The sequence below is a fragment of the Cajanus cajan genome, chromosome 7 (assembly GCF_000230855.2).
Source record: "Cajanus cajan strain Asha chromosome 7, NIPB_CcT2T_4, whole genome shotgun sequence".
Lineage (NCBI taxonomy): Eukaryota > Viridiplantae > Streptophyta > Magnoliopsida > Fabales > Fabaceae > Cajanus > Cajanus cajan.
Genome location: NC_138523.1, coordinates 51,812,129 through 51,839,930, shown reverse-complemented (window position 1 = coordinate 51,839,930; position 27,802 = coordinate 51,812,129). Strand labels below are relative to the sequence as shown.

The window sequence follows — 27,802 nt, the reverse complement described above, 5'->3', positions numbered from 1 at the left end:
CGCCGGGAACGGGGATGGGGACCTAGATTTTACCCCCGACAAGTATTGGGGCGGGAGCGAGGGCGGTTTAAATTTGCGGGGGCGGGGGAAACGTAAAACCCGCCCCTACCCCGCCCCGTTGCCATGCCTATCCCTAAGTCACATATTTAAATATTTTCATGTACGAGAAGACTCACACTTAAGTTGGTGAAATATTCATGTCATTATTTTTTTGTGTAGACTATAAATGTCTTTATTCTATAGATAATACTTTGAATTTAAGACGAGTGTTTAAATTAAAATAGTCTTGCACTAGTTATTTCACACACTTAATGATGTAGTAAAGAAAATTTCCAGGCCACTGATATATTATTAATAAAGCAAAATGGCTCATAATATATTATTTTTTTTTGTAGAAGAGAACTGTTTTTAGCATAAAGTTTATTTGAAAAAAAAAAATCAATTAACAAGTTTGTAAAGGTGAAAATGGCTTTATATGATACGAAAAGTAGTTTTTACAAAGAATAAATGAAAACCTGATGGGCCTTCTAAAGTCATAAATAGGTGATGATTGAATGGGGCAGCCCACATATAGTAGGAAGTTGTATCTTCCAGCTTATGTTTACAGCCCAAAAAGGAGAGAAAAGTGATAACATTTCTTGAATATGAAAATTTCAAATTTTCACGTCACGTGAGTGACACCGATAAATCAGAACTTAACAAACAAACAACCTTAAGCCTGATGCCTGAACCCGACATCGTTAATCATCATCGTCCATGGTTATGAACAAGAACATGAACATGAACCTGCTTTTCTTTCTTGTCCTCTTTGCTTCCACAATTTCCCCTTCTTTTGCCAAGGGTTCCTTGCAAAAAACCCTTGTTGCTTCAGGTCTTCTTTGCATCTCAAACTATGCATTTTCTTTGTAATTTTTTTTTTTGGTTTTTTAATCTACTTAAGATAAGGAAAGAAATGGGTTCTCGGAGATTTCAGTTTTTATTTTTTTAATTCTTGGATCAATCAATCTGAAGCTCCTAATTTGGCTCCATCAGTAATTAAGTTGTAATAACTATATTCAAGATTTGGAGGTTTTTATTTTATGACATTCATGTTTGTGTTAAAATAATGCTTGTCAACGGTATTTACGTCCTACTAGCTCAAATTAGTTTTTGATTGTCTGCTGTGGATACTGCATGATATCGATGGACCCAAATAAAAAATGATTTTGGATTTAATGATGTTCTGATTGGATGATACTGGAAATTTCTTTTGTCTCTACCCTTTTATTGCCTAAGAAATCTTGACTTGCATCTGGGTTTATGTTTTCAGTTTATTTTTATTTAAATTTATTTTGCGTTGGAAGTTTGAAGTGAAATATTACGACTTTGGGGGGGGGGGGGGGGGCAGAATCTGCATGGTTGTGATAATTAGTTTGATGACGTTAGCTGTGTAGCTTGAAAAGTGGAATTTTGAATTTGAAGTTTCTAACTGCATGTTTATGTTTGTATCAGAAGTCAATAAATGTAGCAATGCAAGCCTTGCAAGGCGTTTGTTAGAGGATGAGTCTCGGGCTCAGACAAGGTAATCATAATGGATCTTTTGACCAATTATGATTTAGTTATTGCTATGTTCTGCATTTAAATTCTAATAGTACGTTTCACTTTTTTTTGTTTATTTATCTATTTATTTTCTTTTGCAGTGTTGATTTGGCACAAGGATATATGTCTAATGCCGACCTTGAATTGGCAATCAAAGAATTTGGACAGAGATGCAGCAACATTTCTAGGATATACAGGTGATTCCTTATACCTTTAAGTGCTTATTTCTTAATTGTCTATCTCCATTTATGCCTAACAAAGGACATTAGAGCTTGATGTTCATTAATACTATTTTTCTTGGAACAAATGAACTTCTTGAAAAGACCATGCTTCTTGTGATGCTCAACTGACTTGTAATTTGTTTCTCTCTTTGAGGGATTCTTGGAATGGGCTACCAGTATTGGGAAGAGTGTAAATGGAGTTCCACTGGTAATTTCTTTTTCTTTCTAAAATTCATTTGCAACTTACATTTGAATCTAAATAGTTTCATTTAAGTGAGTGTCGTCACTTTTTTGTTTTCCTCCATTCCATATAGTGGGCAATAGAGATTTCTGACAAGCCAGGTGATGAAGAAACTAAACCTGCATTTAAGGTGAGTGTTTTCCACCCAATACCAGTGATGCAACTAGCTTATGATATTTTTTTATTTCAACTTTGCTGCTTTTGACTGGGAAATATTTGACAATTTGAAATTTTAAGTTAGAATATAATATAATGACATATTGAATAGTAGGAATGGACACCAGCATATTGACATAGCTTTTCAACTTATCTTAATCCCTTGATTCTCTTTCCTTTTTACACTGTACTAAAGTTGATTACTTCATTGAAAATAGATAAACTATAGTATTATGTGGGAATACCTCTGTAATAACTTTAGAATTTATGTTCACTAATTCTCCTTTCCGTGTCATACGGGATACTTCTCATGATAATTTGATGCTGGAGGCAATTATACAGAGATTTGTTTGTTGAATATAGATTGCAACATTGTAATGTTCCAAATTCTTTTTGTTCTTTATTAGGAACACCAATGCATTATGCATGCATCAATTTACTGAACTGGCAGGAGTTTATTGGGGTAAGTGATTGAATAATTCAAGGATTTGAAGTCTAAAAGAAACCATTGGCTTATAAGTGTGTAAAAGACATCTGTCATGATAATCCCACTCCATGTTCAACACCCCTCTAAAGTAATGATCTCAGCTAACCTGTTATAAGATGCAAAATAATCTTAAAAATTACTAAGTTATTCTTTTCTTTGATGTTTATGTTTTTGTACATATGGCTTAATAAAATGTTGTTGCATTTTCTCTTAATAAATTATTCTTTTATTGGATTTTTTACTCATATATGAATTAGTTGTGTTTTTCTTTTTCAGCTATGATTTTTGTGCTCTATGCCATATTTACTTCTCTGTGTTAATTAATTTCCTGAGAATATTCTGTAGCCTTGTATTATGACCAATATAAAACTGATGCAGTATATTGGAAATGTGCATGGTGATGAACCTGTGGGACGTGAGCTTCTTATATTTTTGGCCAATTGGTTATGTGATAACCATTTGAAAGATCCTTTGGTATTTTCCTTTCCTTTATTTGCACAAATACATTATGATCTCTTTCCCTGTGTTTGTTGTGCATGATAGACATGTGCCTTCACTGTTATTTTTCTGATACTTCGGCTAATTTTTGAACTTATAAACTGTTGCAATATCTATTATTGAGCACACAAACTCTCGTGACTGGCCAAGACAAAATTATTCTACAGCCTGATAACAATCTCCTTATTTTTTTCCTGTATTGAAACTTTTATTAAGAAAAAATATAGAAAGAAAATCATCGGTCAAATTTATTAAGAAAAAATTCCTTACTTTTACATTCTGCTATATATCCACTAGTCAAATTTATTTCATGAAAAATCCCAGAGGATGGAAGACTCCATTCATTTCAATTTCAAACTTGAGATGAATGAACGTGAAAAGACTATTTATGTTTTACAAGTTTATTTAATGAATAAAAATGATTACGTGAACTATATTTTCTATATATTGGAACTCAGTTAATCAGCTTCAGTAATCATATCTTGCATTTTCCAGTGACACTAATTTTCTTTTTATGACTCAGTTTTTTCTTTTACAATGTCTGACTTTTGTGAAATGTTTCAGGCGACATTGATTGTGGAAAATGTTCACCTTCATTTACTTCCATCAATGAACCCTGATGGATTTAGTTTAAGAAAGCGTGGTAATGCTAATAATATTGATCTGAATCGGGATTTTCCTGATCAGGTATGTATATGTTTTTTTGTACAAATAATCTGTGTACAGTATGTTGATGAAATTGATTGAAGTTCATTGATGATTTGAAATCAAATTCTAGTATTAGAATCATTGTTCATGTTTTCACTTTTAAGACTGAGATTTTACTATTTTGGTCATAAGATCATTCTAATACTTGATTAACATTTATAAATGTAATTACATAAATTTATTTAAATTTAAATGATGATTTTAATATTAGAAGCATGAGCTTTTACTTTTCGGATGTGGATTATACATATTTTTACCTTTTAATTTAAAGTGACACTTTGTATATCATGTTATTTGTTATAATTACTGCTATTTCTTGCTAGAGATCATATAAACATTGACCTACTATGTCTCAAATGAAACAACAGTTCTTTTTTATAAATGATGACGAGGATTCCCGGCAACCTGAAACAAGAGCAATAATGAATTGGTTGAGAGATATACGATTCACAGCATCTGCCACTTTGCATGGGGTATTAATTCTTTGGAATTCACACAATAGTTTGCTTGATTTATTTATTTATTTAATTTTGTTATGTCTACTTTGGGCCAAACTGTTTGTTTCTGGTGTTTACATAGCTTGAGGTCATTTCTTCACTGACAATCATTTTTTTTCATTCTATGGTTTAAAAGGCCCAATGTATGTGAAGTAAACCTGAATAGTTGTCTTGTAGAATTGATTATAGTTCATCTTTATTTGTAATTTTCTTATTTATCTACAGAATTTGTTCATTAATGGTGTTTTTTTAATCTCAGGGTGCACTTGTTGCAAATTATCCATGGGATGGTTCCGAAGATAAAAGGTGGTAAAATACTTTGTATCATTCCACATTATTTAATTTTCATTTTGTGTCTACTTTGCAACCTATTATGTGTCTTTCCTATAACTTAAGATTCAGATTTGAGAAAAATAGTGTAGTCCACACTTCTCTCCTTTTCATTATATATAATATATTGAGTACAAGAGGAAGAGACCCAAGGAGTCTAAGACACACACCAGACAAATAAAAGAAATAATAATAAATACATAGGCTATTCTAACACTCCCCCTCAAGCTGGAGCATATAGGTTGTATGCACCAAGCTTGGAACATAAAAACTGAATGCGAGGCCCCCTCAATGACTTAGTCATAACATCTGCAAGTTGTTCATTGGATGTGACAAATTCAGTGACAATTTCCTTAGACAACAACTTTTCTCTAACAAAATGACAGTCAACTTCTATATGTTTGGTTCTCTCATGAAATACTGGATTGGAAGCAATGTGGAGCGCAGCCTGATTATCACAATACAATTTCATTGGATGGTCTTCACAAAATTTTAACTCTTGAAGAAGTTGCTTAATCCACATAAGCTCACAAGTAATTAAGGCCATAGCACGATATTCAGCCTCAGCACTGGATCGGGCAACAACATTTTGCTTTTTACTCTTCCAAGATATGAGATTTCCACCTAGGAATACACAGTAACCAGTAGTGGAACGTCGATCTATAGGACATCCTGCCCAATCAGCATCACAGTATCCAGAAATCCTACTGTCTCCTTTATCCTCATACAGTAATCCTTGTCCTGGAGCCTTTTTGATATACCTAAGAATACGCAAAACAGCATTCCAATGATCGATATGAGGAGCCTGCATGAACTGACTAACAATCCCCACTGCAAAAGAGAGATCAGGTCTTGTAATTGTAAGGTAAATGAGTTTTCCAACCAATCTCCTATACCTTTCTGGATCTGCGAACGGTTCACCTTGATTAGTCATTAGCTTTTGGTTAGGATCCATAGGACTATCAATGGGTCTGCAATTAGTCATGCCTGTTTCCTCCAAAATGTCCAAAGCATACTTCCTTTGAGAGATCACAATGCCTTCCTTTGATTGGGCAACCTCGATACCAAGAAAATATTTTAGATGTCCCAAATCTTTGGTCTGAAAATGGTTAAACAAATGTTTCTTCAATTGAGAGATTGTAGATACATCGTTTCCTGTAATCACAATGTCATCCACATAAACAATCAAATAAACACATCTCCCAGGTGAAGTATGCCAGTAGAAAACTGAGTGGTCTGCTTCACTTCTTTTAAGCCCAAATTCCTGTACAACATGACTAAATTTTCCAAACCAAGCTCGAGGAGATTGTTTGAGGCCATAAAGAGATCTTCGCAATTTACAAACTAAACCAGACTCCCCCTGAGCAACAAATCCAGGAGGTTGCTCCATGTAAATTTCCTCCTCCAACTCACCATGGAGAAAAGCATTTTTAATGTCTAATTGGTGGAGAGGCCAATGACGAATAGCTGCCATAGCAAGAAAGAGACGAACAGTAGGAAGCTTGGCCACAGGAGAGAAAGTGTCACTATAGTCAAGGCCGTAAACCTGAGTATATCCCTTTGCCACCAATCGGGCTTTGAGTCGATCAATTGTACCATCAGGGCCAACCTTAATAGCATAGACCCATCTGCATCCAACTGGTCGTTTCCCAGGAGGAAGAGGAACTAGCTCCCATGTACCACTATGCTCAAGAGCTTGCATTTCAGCAATCATAGCTTGTCTCCATCCAGGATGACCAAGAGCCTCATGAACATTTTTAGGAATGGTAAGAGGAGATATAGAAGAGATAAAGGAGAAATACAAGGGGGATACACGATGATAACTCAAAAAATTATAAATAGGATGAGGGTTTCGAGTAGACCGAATACCTTTTCGAAGAGCAATGGGCCATCCTGAGTTAGCCTCACTAGGATCCGTAGCGGGGACATCTGATGGTGAAGGACATGAAACCGGTGACTCTTCAGGTAATGTTGGATCAATTTGTCGTGGTCGACGTTGATATGTGACAAGAGGAGGTGGAGTAGCTTGAATAGGAGTAGTTTCAGGAATAATAGACTGAGTAACCTCTTGGTTATGAAGTGAAACTTGAGGTGGAATGGAATCGTGAGAACAAACTGGTAGCACCTGTTGTACTGAAAGAGAATCATGAGTGGTGCGTGAGAAAAAAGGAGTTTGTTCAAAGAAGGTGACATCTGCAGACATGTAGAATTTTCTGGTCTCTGGAGAGTAACACTTATACCCTTTTTGAAGACGGGAATAGCCTAAGAAAACACACTTAATGGCTCTAGCAGATAGTTTATCCAAACCAGGAGAGACATTATGGACAAAACAAGTACACCCAAAGACTCGAGGTGAGACATGAAACAAGGGTTCCTTAGGATAAATAATGGAGTAAGGGATTTTATTTTCAAGGGAAGAAGAGGGCATTCTGTTTATTAAAAAACAAGAAGTGAGGATTGCTTCACCCCAATGATGTACTGGAACATTTGCATTGAGCATTAGGGTGCGTGCAGTCTCCACAAGATGCCTATTTTTCCTTTCCGCTATTCCATTTTGTTGGGGTGTATGTGGACATGTAGACTGATGTAAGATACCCTGTGAGGATAGGAAAGAGGACAATTCAGAAGAGAAATACTCTTTAGCATTGTCACTTCTAAAAATTTTAATTATCCTCCCAAACTGGTTTTTGATCTCATTGAAGAAGGACATGAAAATAGACAACAGTTCAGAACGATCTTTCATTAGGTATAACCAAGTACATCGAGAAAATTCATCAATAAATGTTATAAAATATCTGAAACCAAAAGATGTTACACGACTTGGACCCCAAATATCAGAATGAATGGTGTTGAAAATTGAGTTACATCTCTTATCGGTTTGCTTGGGAAAAGACGACCTAACATGTTTGCCTAATTGACATGATTCACAACCTAACTCTTCTAAATTTTTAAGATTAGGAACCAAGAGTTTCAGCTTGGATAGACTTGGGTGACCCAAACGATCATGCAAGAGCTTGGGAGACAAAACAGCAACACAAGACACAAGTGGTTGTGTTTCAAAATAGTAGAGACCACTAGATTCATGTCCTGCACCAATCTTCCGACCCGTACCACGTTCCTGAATAACAAAAGATTCAGAATTAAAGGTTACTGAACAATTTAAAGATTTGGTTAACTGACTTAGAGAGATTAAGTTGAAAGGACAATTAGGAACAAACAACACAGAGTTTAAATTTAATGAGGGAGACAGAGAGACTTGACCAATTCCTTTGGGAGCAATTCTAGATCCATCTGCTAAGGTAATAAGGTGAGGGGATTTAAGTGGGGACATGGTAGAAAACATAGACTTATTACCAGTTATGTGATCAGAGGCTCCTGAATCAATGATCCATGGACTTTGATTTGCAGTTGAATGAGAAATACAAGCGGTAGAAACAGTAGTGGTAGAGAAAGATTGAGCTTGATTCATAGATTTCCATTGAAGATATTTCTGATAGTCATCTTTAGGGACCATTCTATCAGTTTTCCTCAATTTCTTAGACTTGGACAGATTTGGAAAACCATGAAGAGAATAACAATTCTCTTGGATATGACCTATCCTCTTGCAATATGAGCATTGAGGACGAACACTTCTCCCTTGACTAGAAACCATTGCAGAAGCTTCAACCTGACCTGGAGATGCCATACGAAGAAGAAGGTGAACAGTAACCGCAACTCAAAGAGAAGATGAACAGTGACCAAGACCAAAAACGACCAACTGGAACACTAAGCTGAGGTCTGAAACAGACCCAGAAAGCTCAGGCGAGCACAACGGTGGCGGCGCGGTGGACTTCCGGCGACCAGAAGACGGCGCGTGAGCTACACGCGCGTGACTGACCAGATAGTTGGAGCGGCGCGTGGAGGCGCGTGGAGACTCCGATGCTCCCAAAACCACCAGGGTTGGGTTGCGCTCAGAGAGGCGCACCAAACCCTAACTTCGCCGGAGAATTTCGTTGTGGCCGACGGCGGCGGACGGTGGCCGACGGCGGCGGACGGCGGTGGACGGCGGCGGACAGCGGCGGACGGCAGAGCGGGATCGGACCCGCTCTGATACCAACTTAAGATTCAGATTTGAGAAAAATAGTGTAGTCCACACTTCTCTCCTTTTCATTATATATAATATATTGAGTACAAGAGGAAGAGACCCAAGGAGTCTAAGACACACACCAGACAAATAAAAGAAATAATAATAAATACATAGGCTATTCTAACACTATACAATACAAATAAATGTTATTTGAGTAGCTCCCCTTTTTTTCTCTCTACTAAAAGGAAATTCTTTACCAGACAGCTATAAGACTTGCAATGTTGTTTGAATCTGAATGTTGGACGGTAAAAAGCCAGCAAGAGAATAAAGCCAATGTATCAGAGAGGACAATGTTGCATTGGATGAGTAGACATACATACAGGACAACATAGAATTAGGAATAAATGCATTAAAGAAAATGTTGAAGCAGCACCTATTGTAGAAAAGATAGTAGAAACTTGCCTTAGGTAGTTTGGGCATGTGTGAAGAGGACTTGTAAACGCCATTGATAAGGAGAGTAAATCAGATGGAAGATAGCCCCATTTTTAGAGGCAAAGGGAAACCAAGGAAAACTATAAGTGAAATTATTAAGAATTTGGAGGTCAATAGCTCATCTATAGACATGTTTTACAACTGAACATTATGATGTCATTTGGTGGTTGTTCTACCAACTATCAAGACTGCTATATTTTGATGCTATTTCTTGTTAAGTTGGAATATGATCAATCTTTGTTCCTCAAGTTGGATGTCCAATCTTTTTCTATTTTAAGTTATTAACATTTTGTGAGTGCTATGTTTTAATGTTATCACTTATTAAGTTGGAATATGCTTACCAAGCTATGATTGAAGATTTTTTGCTGGCCGTAAAATCTTTTGTTATTCCAAGTTATTAATAATTTCATTGGATACCAATACGAGTTTCAGACCTTATACTAATGTCAACAACACCAAGGGAACTATGACTTTAGGACACACATAATGTCGGATGTTTATCTCTTGCCTTCAGAGTTCAGACCATCTTCAGTGCATTACATTATGTAGAGATTTATATTGATATGCTTCCAATCTGGAATAAATTACAGGACAAAGTACTATGGGTGTCCTGATGATGATGCATTTCGATTCATGGCAAGTATCTATAGTCACTCTCATTACAATATGTCTTCAAGCAAGGAATTTCTCGGTGGAATTACAAATGGAGCAGCATGGTATTGTTATATGAAAGTATTGCATAGTTGTTCATTACTGAAGTCTGTTTCCTTTTAATATGTTCACAATTTACAAATGGTACTCACTGCAGGTACCCTCTATATGGGGGAATGCAAGATTGGAACTATATTCATGCTGGCTGTTTTGAGTTGACCTTGGAAATTAGTGATGATAAATGGCCTAGTGCTGCTGAGGTTAGTTCTAACTTCTAAATTGAGCAGTCTTTAAAATTACAAATATATATGGAATAAGGCAAAATAATGAGGACAAATTACACTCACATGTTGAGTTTTAATGAAATCACACCTGATATTTTTTCCTTTTCTAACAGTACTTTGACCTTCCTTGATCTACTATATAAATGCACAAGAAATCTGGGTAAGTCTATGTTAATGGAAAGGGTATACGGTAATATGATTTTATATAAATTAAGGGAGGCTTGTATAAGGTCAAAAAATGGGAGGTATCAAGTGAATTTGTGTTAAACCTTGGGGTGAGAATGTAATTTTCCAAAATAATTATTACAAGAGAACATGAAAAAAGCAAGAAAATCTTACGAGATAGGATAAGAGGTCCCACTGAGAACTGACGCAGAAACTTCAGATGCATTCTAACATTATTCAAACATTTAATTTAAAGTTTCCATTGTTAAAACAAGTAGGATAAGAGAATGTTTTTAGCTGACATTGACTTGTAGATCTGTTTGAAGCCAGATGAATTTCCATTGACAGATAAATAAAGCTAAGTTTTAGCAACACAGATGTTCATCCAGTTTCAGTTTTAATATTTTTACCCAGATCTTATCTGCTCTATCATTAAAAAAAAATTCTCCAGTGTCAGTGATTAGGAGTTTTCTCCACATCCGTTTACACAGAAAGTAGTATTTATTTGGACGATAGTTACACATAATCTAAACAGAAAACCCATTGTTTGATGCCATAATAATTTATTCCAGTGTCAGTTTCTTTTTATTGCATTGTCTTCTATTAGCTCTTGACAAACATAAGCATGAAATACCATTAGGCATGTAGAAGTAATGGCCTTAAGGCACTAGAAATCACATTGACAGTAAGGTGGCTTAAAGGGATATTCACTATGGAAATAGAATTTTGACAAGGTGGGGAGGAGTGAAGTGCAAACTCTATTAAAAAATGATTAAAAGGAGAAAGAGGAAGAGAGGGAGGGTAAGCAAGAATGAATAAGGTGGAGGAGTTTTGGGAGGGTGGAATATTCTGTGTATCTTCAAAATTTCCTTTACTTCCCTGCATTTTCTTTTTGTAATTTCAGTCTCAATAGAGTGTTACCTCTAATTGTAAAGAGCTTGTTGTCCATTATTTTAACCTAATTCCAAGTATCTGTCAGATACTTGTTTGCATGATTGGCATCTACAGAGTACATATTATTGGTTTTTACTTGCCACTATGAAAAGTTTCTTATGATGACACCTGTTTACTTTGTTAATATGCAGCTTCCTATTCTTTGGAGATACAACAAAATGAGCATGCTTAATCTTGTGGCAAGCCTGGTGAAGGTATGCTGTTTCTGTTTATATGCTTTACACCTAAAGCATTAATGTGAAATGTATATCCTGTCCTTTTGCTTCTGAATTTTTAAGAGTCCTTGAATGGTTCATATAAATATTTGAGAGATGGTGTAGGAGACAACACAGCAGAGTGAATGTATAGTTGTATTGAAGTAACCCTGAGTCCCGGACCTTTATGTATCAGTTTTATTTACAAAGAGAATGAGGCTCTTTGCAGTGTTGTACAAGTGTGTAGTTTGATAACACTGCTAAATGCTAATACAACTATATTCAACGAATTATATTACATTCAATTGACTATAATGGCTACTATTTCAATGGTTCCCAGTATTAAAATCATATTTTCTTTTGACTGTTAAAATTATATTACCTTTGTGCACATGGAGTGGAGAATGAAGATAGAGACTGGCTGAAGACAAAAACAAGAATAAGGGAGTAGAAGTTTTTAATCCCAACTCCCAAGTTCTCCCTAATGGAAACTGAACATCTTCCATCATCACAATTACATTTTACACTAGAGAATCCACATCAAATGCAAGCAGGCATATCAAAGAAATTACTCTCACCCTTCTTCAGATTCCGTTCAAACAGAAAATTCCAAAACATATTTACGTTTTGTTGATGTATCCTGACAGAGGATCACATAAGCTTCTATGAATTCTTACTCATGCCATAACAAAAACTACTAATCTACTGTTTCGTGTAGCCTTTATACTATTAATCCCAAGTTACTAACTAAGGCTGTGAAGTTATTTTTATGAGATTATCTACTCAGAATATGTTTAAAGGGCAAAATGCACAAGGAAAAGGAAAGTTTATAGGGGCTTCAGCACAGTGAAGTTATTCCTACCATGTGCACAGTGAAGTTTGGCAGACACTGCCTTTCCTTTGGTTTCCAACACATCTTATTCTTCCCTTCAATTTTTGCAAACATAAAAGGAAACCTAAAAGATTCAGTTTCAAAATGCTTGAAATAGATGTGCAATAATATTTGACTGACATTTCCATTGTTTTGTTTATGGGGCTTAGGTTTATTTTATTCCTTCTGCTATATTTTTTTGGTTAAAAATATGACCTTTTTACATTATATTTCAAAATATGCATTGGGGATGTGTTATCAGATTCTCATATTTATCTATGTTTAAGGCGCCTTTGCTTTTTATTAGATTAATTACCTATTTGTTTTCTACTCTCTAGACAGGAGTGCATGGAAGAATATATTCTTCAGGCGATGGAAGGCCATTACCAGGATCTATAACTGTCGGTGGAATAAATTACTCGGTACGTGTCAAACTATTTGTTTGCATGTTTGTTCTGTATTTTCCATTTTTGGAAGTATGTATCTGCACATTTTCGTTCAATTAGATGATGAAATAAATTTTTTATGAACTATGAATTCCCAATCTTCCTACATTTTTACCACTAAAAATAGCATGAATCAATCACAAGGACTAATCTGACCCCATGACATGGAATGTGTTTATTTAAATGAGCATTTCGTGTTTGACTTTTTAGAAGCTAATTATATGACATGACATTCTAAAGAATTGAGTTTACATTTTCAAGCTTCTGTAAAATTATTTTCCCACATCCCAGCATTGCCTTTTCTTACAATGCTGATCTGTAGTAGTACTGCATATGACTGTTTGATTTATTAGAGAAAAATGTTATTAAGTTAAGACTTCATGTTTCAATTGGCCTATGAAATATGGATTTTTTCTCCCATTTGCTTCAATTCTTGATATTTCTCAACTGCATGCTTGATTTTAAGCTTCACTTCGATGATGTAATTTGGGTCTGCTATTTTTCTGGAATAACAGGTTAGAGCTGGAAAAACTTTTGGTGACTATCATCGCCTACTTGCCCCAAGAGATAAATATCAAGGTATTATAATATAATTCAAATAATTAAACTATAAAAAATGAAATTCTCATGATTTAGTGAAATCTTGGTAGGTTCTTAAGTTGTCTGAAGACCAAGTTAAATAAATTATTATATCAAATAAAAAGACGTAAAGTTCCGTGTTATTCCAATTAAGTGAATTCATACGAAACTTTGGGCACTAAATTGAACACAAAGGGAATTCAGATTACACCTTTCATAAGTGGAAATTTCCTGATTTTGATATAGATTTCATCGCAACCCAGATGACAATATCCTGATTTATTTTTTACCTTAAATTACATAAATTTCTGTGAATATTTGTAATCGATCTCTCAATTTAAATTGCAGTTGTGGCAACAATGCCTGGCTACAAATCAAAGAATACAACTATTTGGTTGGATGAAGGGCCTGTGACGTTGGATTTTGTTCTTGACCCTGAAGTAAGCCACAAATGGAGTGTACTACAAAATGTCTATGATTGCAACTGCAAACAAGAATTTGTTCAGTTTCTTGGGGGAGCTCACTTGGAAGTTTACTTTGTTTTGATTGTTGTTTTAGGATTTTTATTTTTATTATTTCAGAGGAGAGCAAAAGTTAAATGCTCACCAAGCAGACAGTTAACGGGGCCAAAAAGAACTGTTGAGGTTTGAGGCTATTGATGCGTTGTTTGTATTAAATTTTGTTGTATATTAAGGAGGGTAAAGAAATTAAACCTTTTTCCATGTAAAGATTTCTGCAGATGGCTAGCGTAAATTCAATTTACGAATGTTTTTGTTTGAAGAAATTAAAATATGAATATTTCTGCAGATGCATAATGTTAGTTCATGTTGTTGATTGCTTCTATTCTTAAAAAATGAAGAGCGCGGATGAAAAAAGAAACTAAAAGAACATTGCCTAAAGGTATTCAATTGCATTAGCGTGGACAACTAAAGAATAGTATATCAATGAGATTAACCCTATGTTGTTAATGATAACCTAGTTAAAAGAAAAGAAATTTCTCAATCTCGTGAGAAAATAATTGTCAAAATAAACTAATGGATGTAAATATCAAGTTATTATTCAGGGTAAAATTGGATTAAGTCTTTTAAGTAAGGTCTCAAATTTATAAAAAAAAATTTGTAGTCAAGAAAAGAGACTATTGAAGATGATCATTCAAGATTTTTTTTTTTTTTTTGTTGCAAAGATCAGTCATTAACAAAATTAGTGGATATTTTGCTGCACGCACCTTTTGAGTGAGAAAAATAAATAAAAATAAAACCTTGATATGTAGATGGACAATTCTAATTTATAACCCAATATTAATAACCATAGGAACCGAGAGTTAGGAGTGTTGCGTGCAGAAACTAATTCTTAGAAAATCAGTTTACTTTTTTTTCTGACTCCAATATGACAGTTATGTGTAGAAATTACTGTCAGTAGTTAGTTTTGCATCAGAAACTGCAAAATGGCAGTCATGTATTGAAAATAACTGGCGATAGTTATGTATCAGGAATATATATCTGATTATAGGTTGTGTAATAAAGGATGTGTGAAGTAATTTTCGGTTTGTGGGCAGGGAATACACTTTGAATTGTCTGAGACAGCAAGCATGTTGTATTTGTGTAACAGGGGACTTTTGTCTCTAGGACTAGTGTAATGTATTGTGTGTAATTCCAGTGTTGAATATTATCTTTTATTATTTTATCAATCGGTGTTTCATCAAATTAATAGTATCCATTAAATAAGTTATGAATTTTTAATGTTTTGAGGATCGCCCCGCCCCGAAATCCAAACCTTCTTATCTCAAAGCCATACATTAATTAAGGTGGTGCAGAACTGCAGGTCCAAGACATACAAATTCTAATCGACAAATTGTTTTAAATTTGAGTAAAACTAATTTTAAGCTGTTTAAACATAATTAAAAATGTCTTCAAACTAATTTTAATCATAAAATTACATTCAAAGGAGATTTTCATTGAAAAGTGCAAGCGATGAACTTTAGGAGTAAATATAGAGGTCCAGTTTTCCTCTTCTAATCTCCTTTTCTTTTTTAATTGATAAAAATTATAAAGATTAAAACAAAGTTCAAATAAACGACCGTTACCGTCTGTTTTGTCAGCCTTATCCAGGGAAATCTCCATGCTAGCCCAAATTTTATTCAGGCTTTATGATAAATCCCAAATTTCAATTGAGACTTAAATTTCCAGGTCCAAATGTACCAATTTAGGAATGAAGAAAAGGAAGAAGCTGACAAAAACTGGCTCAATGTAAATCATGAAATTAAATTAATAAAAATGATTTCTGGACACCCCAAATGTTATTTGATGCCTAGTAAAAAAGATATAAGTATGACAGGTGATGTGATATGATAGAAAGAAATAAAGAGAGATAATCAATATTTTAATTAGATGTTTGAAAAAAGTGGGTGTCCAAAGATCATTGCTCTTAAATTAAATGTACATAGCAACGTCATCAGCTTGACCCTGCCTAGAAGAAACTCACTTCTGAATCTCAGCTTTGGGGTGCCTCCTCTGAGCAAGAATTTGCTTAGTCTTCTCGAGAACACAAAAAAATATTGAACCTCCAACTCCTATCCACAAAACTCTAGGCCCAATACCCTGCATGACAGTGCAAATGTAACAGTTAATAGTATTAGGCTTTCAGTAAGCAATTTGGTTAAAGAATTCAAATAATGATTATAGTGTTACACTGAATCTCAAGAAATATTCATACCTTAAAAAGAGCATGAGTTCCTTCTTCTTTAACTATTGTCCTCACACAATCACTAATGCCTTTGTAATGGTTTTGTGATCCCTGAAGTGTGTGTCAGAGAGTGAGGCTTCAAATGAAACATGTTTGAAAAACGAGGAAAAGCAATATAGCAAACCTTTAGAAGAAATCAGGAGTTCCCTTTTGGACCCCTCCCAAAATTTCCTTCAAATAATAAGACAAAAATTTCTCTCTACCTGAACCATCAACCTGGTCTTTACTACATCAAGAGGAGTTGTGACTGCTCCAGTTATGGCACCTATCAGGTATAAAATTTACCATTCTCAGTTCAAACAAATTAAGCTGGACCGTATTTCAGCATGAGTAAATAAAACAATGAGAGAAAAAACTGGTTTGAAGTTAATTTGGCTGTAACAATTCTTCTTTACAGCCTAGTCACTAGTTTAAATTATTAGTTCAGCATGTTGCAAATTGTCATACTATCTTCCCTCTTGTGGAATTTTACCAACTTGCAAGCCCCCATCCAATTATGAATAGTTTATCTTCCACCAAAAATATCATGCCAGATATTAGGATATCAGTTAGTAAAAAATAAGGACCAAGAACCAACATATAAAACAAAGTTAACGAACATTACTGATTAATTATGATACCCTTTTATGAGAAACCGAGGTAAAAGAAAAAGAATAGAAATTCCAATTGAATTGAGTAATACAAGTTTGTCATGAATTCCTGGAGGTAAACAGTAACATGCACTTGAAGGATTAACATAAATATCAAAGAATCATTGAATATTTCAACAGAGAGCTTCTAATAGATATGTAATACCAGCCACTGCCCCAAGCATAGCATTCTCCGGATCATTAGGATCTCTTTTTGCCTGCAAAGAAACAAAAATTCAGAAACAATGAAGCACCTCTAAAGAGCCTTTTGTTGTGGATAGATAATAGAAAATTTTATTCAAAAAATGGCAAAACAGAAGTATGGAGAGAAAAAGATATCCAAAATAGAGGGAGTGAAAAAAAAGGAACATCTAAATACTCAATAATAGAGTAAAGCTGTTCAATCTCTGAATATCAAAACGAGCAACTTGCTTGAAATAGAGCTTAACCCCAAAGAGAAGCAACAAAACAATACTATCCCTTAAGAAATAGGCTTAATTACACTTTGCTCTCAGTTTTACTTTTTAATAAATTTTGCCCTCAATTTTTTTTTTCTTCACAAAATATGCCTCCAAACTTTTAGATTTAGATGATTTGTGTCCTCTGGTCAATTGCCTGTCAAAATACTAATGAAGTGCTGACATGATATGTTTGTCGTCACAATTATATTTATGTCAAACCATTATTTTACATAATATTAGAGGGCACAAATGACAAATACTCTGTTAGTATTTTTACGACAATTGGCGGGAAGACACAAATAGTCAAAATCTAAATGTTTGGTGGCATAGTTGAGAAAAATTATTTGGGGGCAAAATTTGCCAAAAAACAAAAGTTTGGGGGCACAAAGTGCAATTGAGCCTCTGTCAAACATGCCACATTATTAAGTTTATTCATGTTAGACATGTCACCTCAAGTCAACACTCCATTACTATTTTGACAAGTAATGGATAGGATGACACAAATCACCAAAATTTAAAAGTTTAGAGGTATAATTCACGAGAAAAAAAGTTGGGGCAAAATTTCCAGAATAGTGAAAGTTCGGAGGCACAAAGTTCAATTAAACCTTAAAAAATATTATGAAAAAAGAGACATCCATAGATTTGGCGGATGGAAGAAATTCCCTCCAACTAGGGCAAGATATGAGAATTTCACTCAGTACCAGACAAAGCACTCTTTCAAATTAATCTTAAAGCCTGAAACAATCTCAAAGTATTGGAGTATAGAGAGAACACACAAAACTGTCTATCTTTTTCCAAAATAAAATACCGTCACTTCAAATCACACAGCAGATAGAAAAATCTTAATTCCTTGTGTAAAGAAAAGAGGCCTCTACTAATCAGCCAGGAAACAGAAAAATGCTAGAGACATATTTAACACTTACTTTCGAATACACGGGTGAATTTCATGCAAGTTCCACTAAAAAGAGAGTGAGCCCAAGTTTTCAGTATGACTTGAATAAACTCACCTTATAACAGATTGTGTTCGAAACAGGGTATCAAATATCAATGAGTGTTGTTAGCATTGCTCAGGAACCTATACATCAACCGCTAAGGTGAACAGGAAATGAGATAGAAGTCAAGCCACATCTCTCCGGGATTTGTCTAAGTGATCTCGACTCACTTGACTATAAGCTTTCTTAAAATTTTTGTTTAAAGATTAAATTCTGTTTACCCAACTTCGTTGCATCTCTCACCCCCTCATTTGCAACAAGAGCCGCATCCAAAATTTGTTTAATTGGAATGAAAATCCCTTTGATTCCCAAAAGTAGCTTCTTATATCACCTCATTCGGAGAAAGAGAGAGAACTTTTGTAGTAATCTTATAATATATATGGTAGAAACCAAACTAATGGGCCTAAAGTCCTTAATCCTAAGCTAATGACAATAATATCTAACAAATTGATGCCAGAAATTCAATAAATTTAATGTTCATTAGAAAAATTCTAATGAGCATAACTTTACTAGTTTTACGCAATACTTTTCTTCAACTCATACACAAATTGGATATATAATTTTACATGGAACATAAGGCGTCATTTTTATATATGACTGAGAAGCAATGGGAACTTCTATAAAAATCCATATAAATCAATAGACACTTCAAATATTAAGCTTACCGCTAGTTTATACCCAATACGCAGCTGCTCGTAAATGCATAATTCTATAGCATCAAATGGTAAATCTCGTAATAAGAAAGATCCATATCCCTACAAAAGTAGAGGCCAAGGCATGTAAAAATAAAATAAAAGTTAGCGTATACATAATATTCAAATAGCATGAAAAATGGAAAAGCCAAAAAATAATGTAAAAAATCATTATGGTTCTTGTCATAATCCAGCAAACAACATCATATCTCCTCTCACACAAAACATGAAACTTCTTTCAAGAGTTCTCTGAATAAAAAGCACCACCGGGAAGGTGGGAACAATATTTTAAAGCAGAAATTATACGCTACCTCGAAATTATTACTAATTAATGATCATCTCTAAGATATGAAATTAAGTAATACATACCGCAAAAAGACCTTTAAAACCCTCATTTGCAACAATAAGACGAACAGCGTCCGGGGCTGATCTAAATTGCCCAATTTGCATCCTTTGCTTAACAACCTAGAAAGACATTAATAAATTCCAAGTTCAAGAAAGTGGACAATATTTGGCAACAAAAGAAGTAAAGCTACTTACCTCAGTTGGAACACGAACAATAGAAGAAGCAATGCCACCAATAGCGCCTGCAGCCTGTATTCAGCTTCAGAGTTGAGTATCAAAACAACAAATAAAAAGAAAATTCACCCCCACTTCTAGGTCAGAACACCAGGCTAAATGGCTTGTGTGCTAATCATTTAAGGCAAGCTTGATACTGAGCTGATCAACATAGCTCACCAAAAAATTCAGTTATCTAGTCATTAATAAGTTTTATAACTTCTATTTATCTGTATCTGTTTACCCTTTACATGCATTCTGATATTTTTTGTTTCTATGGCACAAAAAATAGAGAAAAATTACGCCGGAGATATAATAAAAATTGATATGCAACTTAAAGCACAAACATGTAAAAGGTAAAAATCAAACTAGAAAATCTTTCAAGCCAAGCACAAACCTAGACACAAACTTTCACTGTTCAGACTGAGTCCATGCAACTAGATAATTGACTCAACTATGGCCTAGTTTGGATAGATTTCTCAACAAACACTTCATATAAAAGAAATTCGAGGTAAAATCAATCAACTTTCTTTCATTAAGTTATACACCTTAGATTTTGAAGAAGTTAGACGAGACTTGACTTGAGAGGGAATGAGAGATTCTAAGAAGTTACATAAGTTCATTTTAACTTATGAGAGAAGTTTGATTCATTTTACCTCTTTATTTTCTTCTTCTATATGTTTTTGTTGGGAAGTTTATCTAATCTATACCTATTTAGACTGAGGTTCTACTGTAAGAGTTGCAGACCATTGTAAAATATTATAAAGCCGCTATCTTATCGGATTGACCAATTGGTTAAAAAAAGGTTTTGGTGAAATTTCTTATGAATCTAGTGAATAACTGAAATTACAAAATATTGGATATCATGGTAAGTCTACAAGGTTTTGAATTAGAAAAGATTGACTTTGGGGCATTGGTGAATCTCATTTTACTTTGTGATGTCTTCCCCTTTTTGTTTACAAAGGTTAAAATGTACCTACAAAATGTATATATAATCACATATGTTTGGGAATCCCTTGCTCTTCAATATCATAAAAAGAACTGTGCCCTCATGTTTCTGGTTATGTACTGACCTAGCTGACACTCCTGGTTAGTGTATCCAAGGATTTATCTCAATTAAGTAATGCTATGAACTTAGCAATATTGGTATATAGACATAAAAAGGGTAACAAAAGAAATCAGAAAGTGGCAGGGGATCAAAAGCATCATCACATAAATAGCTAAGGTGAAAGTTGGTGGCATATTTTAAATAATGTCACCATATAGATAATTTGAACAGATTGTCCCTTTTTAAATACAGCCAACTTACAAAATGAGCCACAGCACTGAGATTCTCAGGCAAAGACTTTAGCAATTGCTGCTTTGTAGGTTCATACACACCAATAAAAATTGCTGAAGCTCTGCAAGGGAGGAAGAATAGTTTATCAGGCATATTTACTGCATAAACTAATAAATTAAGAAGCAATAACTTTACCAAAGTAAAAGAATGTCAAAGGTTAATGTGTCCTGAAAAAATTTCTTCTTAAAGTAGATTGTGTTTTCAGACACAAACTCAGTACATAAGTGAAAGATGACAATAATCCATGTAATTTAAGGAGGCAGGAAAGTTATTGAGTTTCAAGATTAAAAGTATGATTATCTTCCTCTCTGGGATAGAGTGAAAGCAAGAATTGCCCAAGATTGATCTTCTCCAACTATTGCCATTGATAATAAAATTTATTTGTGCACTGTCGAGCTTAGGGGCATATACTGTGATTAGAAGTTATTGATGTTAACTTTTTGTGCCATAATGGTTATCAAGTTCTGGGTTCCAAAGGATCTGAGATAGTTCCGCGTAGCTGGGTTGATAGTATCTGTGCTATTGCATATTTAGTATTTACTCAGCTAAAATTCAGCATATAGACCATCTTTTACCCCAGCGCAAAAATACACAAACTATCTTCCTAAAAACTAAAAATATTACTTTATCCTGAATTGGCAGTTAGAGCTTAGAGAAAAGTTCAAGCAAATGATTGTAGGCCAAAAACAGATTCCTCTAGTCAATTCCTTATAATTAAAACTAGAAACAGAAAATTCCCATGCTTAAGTTCATAGTACATAAGCTATAATATCTAATTAACATCGATTCAAATAAGATAGTTGCAGAAAAATATTGTGAAAAGCAGAGAAACAAGATAAACAACAAAAAAATAATTGCCATAAGAACTGCAAAGGATGACGTATGTATGAAAAAAAAAAAAAAAAGTGGACTCACGGCAAGACACCAACAAGATTTCCAGACAATCCAGAGTACAAACCCTTGAAAACAATTTTCCCTCCATCACGAGCAACCTGATATAGGATGGAATGAGATATAAAATAAAATTATAATATAATGAAAAGGTAGATACTAAACAAGCAAGTCAAAACATGACAATGGATTCCAACTAAAGATCAATAACTATAAGCCTGTTTATTTTACAATTTAGGCAACTGGAAAATAACTTGGCCAAATTACGTTTAACAAAAGGAAGTTTCATGCATTGGTCAAAGTAAAATCTCATTTGGTGGCTTGTACAAACAGATGTGACAAAAAAAAGGTGAAAGGGGGAAATGGAAACAATGTTAGAGGACTAATTCTTATCATTTCTTAGATTATACACCAGGATTAGTTTCTTTATTTCCTTATTATTTCCTTGGATTGGTTACCGTATTTCCTTATCCTATCTTGACTTATTTCCCAGATTAGATAGGATTATGAAACACCATAATTTCAACAATTCTATTAATTTTATCCCTAGGAAGCTGAAATGTTAAAAGTTAAGAAAGCCCGTTGCATTGCTCCATTAGCATGAAAGTTCATATCAAACTGGATAGAATGAATTTTGAACAAAGTCTATATTTCATGCATAAGTATAATTTGAATGACACATAATATATTAAGTGATAATTATGACATTTACAGAATACAAACTTTTGACAAAAACAAACATTTGGAAGCCACACGAAAATGGAGAAAAGAATATCAGTATTGGACAACTGCATCTTTGGAGTAAAATACATGCTTCCTCTTGTATAACAAAGTAACAAACCACCAATTTCATTGTTTCCATTAGTCTTCCTAGTTTCTCCCTTTCATCCAATCCCCACAAGACAAATGCAAACACAGTAGAATAAAAAGTTTACACTATATATACATAATATACCTGTAGTCGAGTTTTGATGGTATCAATGGGGTATAAAGCCGTTTCTACAACGACACCAGCAACACCTCCAGCAATGCATCCATCTGCAATTAGATCAACATTCATAAGTGTGTCATACAAACATTTGAATATCCAACTAAGACAACACTGGCCACAGAAGTTGTCACGATCACGATCGATTATCAATTCACAGTGGTAGATACAGGAGGGGAAAAAGCAACTATTTGAAATTGAAATTACAATTGCAAGGCTTCAAAATTTTCATCTATCTACTTCTAAATTCTAATAACATTATATGACACTGATTTCATTGTGTGCATAAAATGTAACATGGACATATTGTTGGAGTTCAAGTGTTAAGAGAGTCCTACATCAGTTAGAGTTAGACATATTGAATAGTATACTAGTATATAAGTGAGAAAGACCAACAAATCTAATACCTTAAAGTTTTGAGTTATAATATGATGTCAAACTCACTTGTGTAATTTACTCACTATCTGTGAATGGAGTGCTCCCCAGTGTAAAACACCCCAACACATACAACATATGCATAAAGTAATGTCAAGAGAGAGTAGGCCAATATTTAAACACCAAAAGCATTGCAGTTTTTTTCTCCATGAATCTACACAATCTTCAACTGGAATGGCAATACTTACCATATAGAGCGCGCAAAAAATTAAAAGGCTTTTTCTCTCCTTCACTGATGGACACGAAGAATTTATCTGGATCCTTTTGAACAGACATTTTAGACTTCAATGCATCTGAAAATAAGCAATGCAGAGCACAAGCACAAACCTCAGACAACAAATTGACACAGCAATTTAGAAGGTATTGCTTTCAAAAGTTGACAGAAAAGTAACTAAATAATTAAAACCCTTCTTGTGCCCGAGACCCACTTCATTAACTACCCACTAGCCACTATTCAAGTTCTCTAACCAGCATGAGACAATAGGGTCAGAATGAAAGTCAAAGTCAGAAAAACAAAAATGAAATTTGAGGAAATCCGATGTGAAAAACGACAGAGTAATAGGTACGTTGAACGGTAGTGATTGAAATAGCAAAGAGTGAAATACCAGTTGAATCAGGGTGGGGAGCTTTGGAGGTCATGGGCAATATCAATGTGCAAAGACCAAAGCTTTATCTAATAACCAATTTTCTCACAATTCCATTCAGCCAACTTTGCTGTTCTCGCTTACGGCCAAGTGGAGAAATGGGTTTTAGTCGGGCTTTTGTGTTTAATTATCCAACGATAACAACAAAATAGAGAGTCATGAAATGTTTTCTTTTTCTCGATAATATACTTATCTATAATCAATAAATTATACTTATATATAAAAATAATTTTATGTATAACCAAAATTTACTTATTTTATAAGTACTAATAATATTTTATAAGAAAAAAAATAATATTTATGAATTATAGAAAAAAGGAAAATAGAGAAGAAAAAATAAATATAGATCAAAATTAATATTTACTCATGGAGACAAAATATATTTAAGTTATAAATTTATAAAAAAATAATTTATATTATGATATAAAGTTATTTTTAATTATAGATATTTTATCTTAAATATATTGCAAATTATTTTTAAAATAAAGATAAAAATTCCAGATTAAAAATGATAAGACATTAAAAGTATTCTAGAAATGTTAAGAAAAAGCTCCCTTTTTTTTCCTTCAAAATAAGCATTCTAATTTATAGGGAATAATTTTATATAGATGATTATTTTATTTTCATGTATACAAAAGTCGAAGTAATAATTTCGGAGTGTGTTTTGATTAATTATAAAATAAATTTCAATGTTAGTTATTATAATCAATTATATAGAATATTTTTTATGCTTTGACAAGTTAGATGGACAGCGATTTTAAACTAATGTATTTTATTTGGATTGTTCGAAATAATTGTTTTTTTACAGTGAAATTACCAAAAAAAATTATGAAGCTATATGTGGTAATTGATTTTGTAGTCGGATTCGTCAATTATTAATTAATGAATATAAAACGGGTATCTAAAGAAATGGGAAAGCAAAAGATAATTGAAACCTAATTTGTTAATTTTTCTATGAATTGGTTGAATGATAGAGACGCTTCTGAGGCAAGAGCTCTGATCGGTGGTGATTCTAAATTTTCAATGATTTAGGCAAAGATAGTAAGGTATCAAACTTGTGGTGGGTGCCAACCTCTCAACTTGATCAAACATTCTCTTTAAGTGTATACTTGTATTTGATACAAAGGAAAAAGAAAATAGTGATGAACACATGTTTGTTTAAGTATAAGAAAACATTTTCATAACGAAGGCCAAAATTGAAGATAAAAAAAAAAAAAAAAAAACCATTTTCACTATTTTTCAACAAAATGAAAATGTGATAACATAAGTCATAATTATAAAATAGTTTTTTTTTCAAATATGATTATTTCGTCATTTTTTCAATAGTAATGATGAAACTTGTCTTTAGATAAGGGCATACTTTTTTTTTTTTTTTACGTTTTATTTTTCTTCTACTCTCTTGTTTAAACAAATAATTCCCTTTCTTTTTATTTTCAGTTAAACCAAATAATATTACACAAAGTTTCTATTTCTATTTTTATGTTTCTCCTTAATTCATTTATTTTCTTCCCTTTTCTTTTAATTTGGTTTTCGAGCAAAACTTTAATTCTATTGGCGTGACTCGAGTTACCATCATTCTCGACAAAAGATACCCCTAATATTATTTATACACATTTTTTTTATATATAATATGTTCACCTTTTCTTTGTATTTTTCTCCATCACATTACTTACATTTTACACAATTGTCTGTGTTTCTGATCTCATGTAAAAGTTATTGTATAAAAATCAATTACTCAAAATATTATCGACATTTATGATATTTGTATCGTAGCATGGGGAAAGATGTGGGTGACAATTGACATTTCATTGCAGTTATCATTTGACTAAAATATGTAAAGTTGACAAATAGTTTCAGATGTAATGGTGGGGACATATATAGATAAGAGCAAGAATCGTGTGTTGCATTGTAAACAGGTAAGTAAAGGTTAGAGTTATTAAACCTAAGTTATCCCTTCCTACGTACCATATATAGCCTTATTATATATTAAATGGCTACTACTGTTTCAATATTAATATTCATAACAAATGATGAAAATACAAGTCAACTAATGAGCATTCAAATGAATTTTTTATTAGAAAAAATCTAAATTTTACGTAAATTAAAAATTAGATAATTAAATAATATATAAGTGAAAAATAACTTTCACATTACAAATCAGATTTGTAAGGTTGAGTTAGATTTAAATCTAATTTAAATCTATTATTCTAAGATAGTATCAGATTTATCGTAAATTCTTATAATACGAGAAAAATGTCATATAATGTAATTAGAGAGATTTCATTAATCTTCATTCAATATTTAGGATATGCTGCTCGCATTCTTATTCTTTATTTATTTATAATATATAATGATGATATTAGTAGTAAGTAATAAATCATAGCATGTGGAAATAATTATTTTATAAAAGAATACTTAAATTCTTAAAATTCTTTGCAGTGGTGGATGTACTATTGTATTACATTTGGAAATAATATTTTATATTTTCTGAAAATGTTTTGATAATATAATTTTTAAAAAATTTAACTGTATTATGTAAAAGCAATATACCCAACATTATAAATTAAAAAAATGTTTAATTTTTATTTAATAATAAATGCTTTAAAAGTTTTAATATTTCATTTGTCTAGGAAATTAAACTTAAGTATTTTAGATAATTTTTTTATACAATAACGACAATAAAACTAAAATGTAAGTTCTTATGCATATTATTTAACTCTCTTTAATTTCAAGTCACTCTGAATGGTTTTATCTCTTAAATAAGGTTAAAGTTTTAGTTTTGTGGATTAATAAGTATAATTAATGTTAAAAAGATTACTAAAAATCATCGGTGATATTTTTTTGACAAAAATTAATCACAACATAATCAATAAGTATAATAGCAATCAAATTTTAGAATGGACAATGATTAACTTTCGTCTTATTTTGGAGTGAATTTGGATAGATATAAGAGGAAGTAATAAATGTGATAAGTGATATATATAATAAAAGAATGAAGAATCACTTGACATGTATGATAAGTGACATATATAATAAATATGAAAGGAAGTAATAAATGTGTTATGACATGTGATGGATAGCCCAAACAAGGACATAGAGTTTGTATTTGTAGTGTACCGTCGATATTCTTTGTAACTAAATCAATAATTGAAATATTGACGTAAAAATTATGATAAATCCATTTGATTAAAATTACAGAGTTCATCATAAAATTATGTTTACAGTTAATAACAGTTTTTTTAATTAAAATATCTCAAGATATTATATAATATTTAACTAATTTTGTTTTTATGAAAATATAATATCCAATCTAATACCAGTACTAGGTTGATAAAAAAAAAAAAAAACCTCTAATACCATAATTTATAATGCTATGCCATTGCCAGACACAACCGTCCAAGTCCAAATACTCGTTTTCAACGCTCATAGCTGAAAAGGCAAAACAAAAGCTCATTTTTAATTTAAAAATCTGAGTAATGTTTACATTAATATGTCATTGGTTAAAATAAAATAAAGTTAATTCATCTCCATATCACTTTAATGTTTTGAATTTAGATAAAAAAAATTAAAGAGATTTTATTTAAATTGTTCGTTTAAGTTTTTTTAACAAAAGAATAATAATTAATAAAATAGGTAAATACTATGCCAATAATATGATGATTCGAAAACAATGTTTATCTATTTTATTATTTATTCGTATTTTTATATCAACTAAAGGTAATTACAGGAATAGTTTCTGAAATATACCTTTTGTTAATGCAATTACACACGTACTCTCTAATATATTAAATCTATTATACATGTAATCTTTTACTTTACAAGATCTACATATGGACTCTTATGTCTTCCAAACTTAACACTCATACAAAAGTCATTATCGAAGCTTAATCAAAATAATTAATCAAATTCACTCAAAAATGAGATGTGTATGAACGTTGACCATGAATAATTAGCATATAGTTTCCTTCCAATTATTTTGCTAGTATGAATGTTTTAAATGATGGAGATAAGAG

The 27,802-nt window shown here is 32.8% G+C and overlaps 2 protein-coding genes across 4 annotated transcripts; one reads left to right on the top strand and one right to left on the bottom strand.

Moving 5' to 3' along the window:
* Positions 1-664: 664 nt before the first annotated feature.
* Positions 665-14,224, top strand: SOL1 (carboxypeptidase D). Of its 2 annotated transcripts, none has more exons than XM_020368100.3 (15): positions 665-871; positions 1,495-1,561; positions 1,680-1,775; positions 1,977-2,007; positions 2,114-2,170; positions 3,062-3,157; positions 3,746-3,868; positions 4,258-4,362; positions 4,646-4,692; positions 9,865-9,990; positions 10,083-10,185; positions 11,460-11,522; positions 12,732-12,815; positions 13,355-13,418; positions 13,767-14,224. In XM_020368100.3, the coding sequence occupies exons 1-15, from the start codon at positions 757-759 to the stop codon at positions 14,066-14,068; spliced, it is 1,479 nt and encodes a 492-aa protein (XP_020223689.1). In that variant the 5' UTR covers positions 665-756; the 3' UTR covers positions 14,069-14,224. The 2 variants fall into 2 exon arrangements, with proteins under 2 accessions (XP_020223689.1, XP_020223688.1); XM_020368099.3 differs by having other exon boundaries at positions 666-871; positions 1,492-1,561.
* Positions 14,225-15,659: 1,435 nt separating this feature from the next.
* Positions 15,660-23,920, bottom strand: LOC109805502 (putative S-adenosylmethionine carrier 2, chloroplastic). Of its 2 annotated transcripts, none has more exons than XM_020367588.3 (12): positions 23,751-23,916; positions 23,334-23,438; positions 22,678-22,760; positions 21,747-21,823; positions 20,802-20,892; positions 19,475-19,528; positions 19,304-19,399; positions 18,908-18,997; positions 16,956-17,007; positions 16,364-16,425; positions 16,131-16,211; positions 15,660-16,015 (listed from the first exon to the last, which is right to left on the bottom strand). In XM_020367588.3, the coding sequence occupies exons 1-12, from the start codon at positions 23,782-23,784 to the stop codon at positions 15,896-15,898; spliced, it is 945 nt and encodes a 314-aa protein (XP_020223177.1). In that variant the 5' UTR covers positions 23,785-23,916; the 3' UTR covers positions 15,660-15,895. The 2 variants fall into 2 exon arrangements, 1 of the variants encoding a protein (XP_020223177.1); XR_002240300.3 differs by having other exon boundaries at positions 15,957-16,015; positions 16,285-16,425; positions 23,751-23,920.
* Positions 23,921-27,802: the final 3,882 nt, after the last annotated feature.